Source organism: Aristolochia californica, unplaced genomic scaffold (genome assembly GCF_029961685.1).
Source record: "Aristolochia californica isolate CCGP_79_NKW_82.1479 unplaced genomic scaffold, dmAriCali1.0.hap1 SCAF_8, whole genome shotgun sequence".
NCBI classification, from domain to species: Eukaryota; Viridiplantae; Streptophyta; class Magnoliopsida; order Piperales; family Aristolochiaceae; genus Aristolochia; species Aristolochia californica.
The window spans coordinates 33,757,789-33,761,017 of record NW_027182279.1 but is presented as its reverse complement, the minus strand read 5'-3'; the positions used below and the strand labels follow the sequence as shown (position 1 = coordinate 33,761,017).

General features: G+C 36.7%; 1 protein-coding gene across 1 annotated transcript; it reads right to left on the bottom strand.

The window, feature by feature from the left end:
• Positions 1 to 893: 893 nt before the first annotated feature.
• On the bottom strand, positions 894 to 1,865 carry LOC137938422 (uncharacterized protein At2g29880-like). The gene is made up of 3 exons (XM_068783379.1): positions 1,731 to 1,865; positions 1,533 to 1,589; positions 894 to 1,436 (listed from the first exon to the last, which is right to left on the bottom strand). The coding sequence occupies exons 1-3, from the start codon at positions 1,863 to 1,865 to the stop codon at positions 894 to 896; spliced, it is 735 nt and encodes a 244-aa protein (XP_068639480.1).
• Between the last annotated feature and the right edge of the window lie 1,364 nt (positions 1,866 to 3,229).

Sequence of the window (3,229 nt, the reverse complement as noted above, 5' to 3'; positions counted from 1 at the left end):
CCCCAATACAATCCTAATTATATCATTTCAATTAATACAAGTAACTCTAAATATTAAACTAAAATTGTTCATTATATGTCAAGTGATGTTACCTTAAAATACGGATTAAACATTGGATTGTTTAAAATCTTCGAGTGAGTCCGTTCTGAAGGCCGTTTGATGTAATCAGGCCGAAGTTTGATAATACCATTCAACACCTTATTGAAATACCTACTTATAGTCCAGTTTGATCTATCAAACATCTCTGCTGTGACACTATACACTTGTCCTTGACCAATAGTTAGGAGAAAATATGCAAGTTGTTCTTCCACTGAGATGGTCTTTGTAGGTGATAAAAATCCTTTACTATAAAGTATCTCTGCCATTTTTTTAAACACAATTTGATTCATCCTATAAACTTTTCGAATTTTAACAGGTGATTTCGCTAATGCCTTTTGCAAATAAATCGGACCACCAATCCCACGAGGACGTAATGTACGTCTATACCTATGGTTCATATAGTATATTCCCATCATGTACATAAGACATGTCAATAAAATCATTTTTGTATTCCTATTTTCGTCTTCCATGGAAACCTGCAAATACAATCACCACAACCATAATAACGACTACAACAATAATTCATGTTTCTTCCTAATATCATAAACACAAAAACATACCATGTTCTTCAATCATAACCTATTTTTAATCACACCTATATAAAACCATCTCCAATCACACACCCACAACATTCATCCACACAATAAGAACACGACAATCATGAAAACCCAAATCTTAACCATAATAAAATTCATAATCTATCAATGATACGTCTTATAAAGTCATAATTAAAAAAACATAATTAAACTTCAAAACAATCGTCCCAAAATACATAGTGTACTTCAAACTATTGACTACATTTCACCAGAACAATATTTAAGCCAATTAATTCGCTCTTCCACTGGCAGCTTCGTAAACATGTCCTTCTTCATTGGTGTATCTAACAATAGAGGAGCGCGAAACTTCATCTCTACCGACAGGTCCGGGATTTCTGTGAGTGCATCATACCAATTCTCTCCGGTGGTTTTATCATTTTTAGATTGTAGAGATTGCAGTAGGGTGGCAATTCTTGTCATTGTATCAGCGAACATAATACTATCATCTGTGGCCATTTGTAGTCTCTTTCTACGACGACTTGAACTTGATGGGTTAGTAGTTGGAGACTGATCAGGTGGCGACTCATTTTCTGTAAAGAATGGCGAAGGAGTATCTCTACCTAAATCGACATCCTCGAGCATGTCCACACGCTCATTTTCTTCCTGATGTTGGACATCATTGCACATGTCTTCGTCAGTTTGACTTGTTCTCCCCATGGCTATTGAGTTTCCCACTACCAAAGCCAATTTGTCATAAAGAGGACAGCCTTGTTGTCTATACTTTTCAGCTTCTTTATGCTCCTACAAGGATAAAACATCATTTAGACGACTTGGCATAGTGTTCTAGTAATGCGGAAAACATACAAAATGTTTTACAGTCAATCATAATTTACTGACCTTGATATAGTCTTGCCATACAGAATGACATCCAGTAACTCGATGTGTGGCTGCATCCTAACCGAACCCACTAGTGTTGAGACAACTTGTTACTGCTTGGTAAGTTTTCTTCCATGATCTTGTTCGATTCTTGAGCTGCTCAACAGTTTTTTTATCAGCTGTGTCTTCATTGAACCAATTGACACAGTCCAAATATACTTCATGCTTCCAAACCCCATTAGGCATCCTATTCCCCATATTGACTTGCTCAACCAACAGATCGAACATTTTGTTGTCATCATCGAAGGTCCAAATGTCATATGATCGAGGAGTTTGTTGTCTTCTTCCAGCCATTTATAATCTAAATCCTAGATGGTCGTCATGGAAATTTTTTTTATCAGACAACCATTACTCGTCGTAGTAACTAGGGACACACAAAAACACAACCAACAAATAACAAAATACCATATGGTGGATATTTATAACTCCAAAATCTCCTCACCACATTGCATAAACATTCCATAGCACTTCAAACATATTCAACAACATTCTAAAACATTTCAAAATTAATCTAACTAATTTCATTGCAGATGACTAGAACAATGCAAAAACAAACTCATGAAGTCCAAATTCACCGAACACCCTTGGTAGAGCCCCATATGACTTCGCAGTCACTACGAACCGTACATCGTCATTGATGGGGGTCGAGTTTCGTTGGCTAATGGATGCCCGTGTAGGCGACTCAACTTTGTTTGAATTGGACCATGTGGTGGATATTTATAACTCCAAAATCTCCTCACCACATGACATAAACATTCCATAGCACTTCAAACATATTCAACAACATTCTAAAACATTTCAAAATTAATCTAACTAATTTCATTGCAGATGACTAGAACAATGCAAAAACAAACTCATGAAGTCCAAACTCACCGAACACCCCTGGTAGAGCCCCATATGATTTCGCAGTCACTACGAACCATACATCGTCATTGATGGGGGTCGATTTTCGTTGGCTAATGGACGCCCGTGTAGGCGACTCAGCTTTGTTTGAATTGGACCATGTGGTGGATATTTATAACTCCAAAATCTCCTCACCACATGACATAAACATTCCATACCACTTCAAACATATTCAACAATATTCTAAAACATTTCAAAATTAATCTAACTAATTTCATTGCAGATGAATAGAACAATGCAAAAACAAACTCATAAAGTCCAAATTCACCGAACACCCCTGGTAGAGCCCCATATGACTTTGCAGTCACTACGAACCGTACATCGTCATTGATGGGGGTCGGGTTTCGTTGGCTAATGGACGCCCGTGTAGGCGACTCAGCCTTGTTTGAATTGGACCATGTGGTGGATATTTCTAATATTCGTTATTAGAATGGCAAACCCATAAAGGTTTGCTGGAAAACTTACAAGAGACACTACAGTCATAGTGATGCCACTAGCAGCTCCTATTCCGTCTTGGCCCTGTCCGTTTATGTTATGTAAAAATCCGATGACTGTAGCTATAGTTAATTTTCACACTAACTGAGCTTAAATATCAAATTCAACAAAGAAAATAAATAAAGAATGAAATAATTCTTACCAAGAGCATTGTTTTGCAAGAGGAACAAACCTTGTTTCTATTTAAGATATTCTATTTATATTATTCTTGACAAAAATAAGAACACCTAAAAGAAAAGGACCAAAGACAGATAAAACCA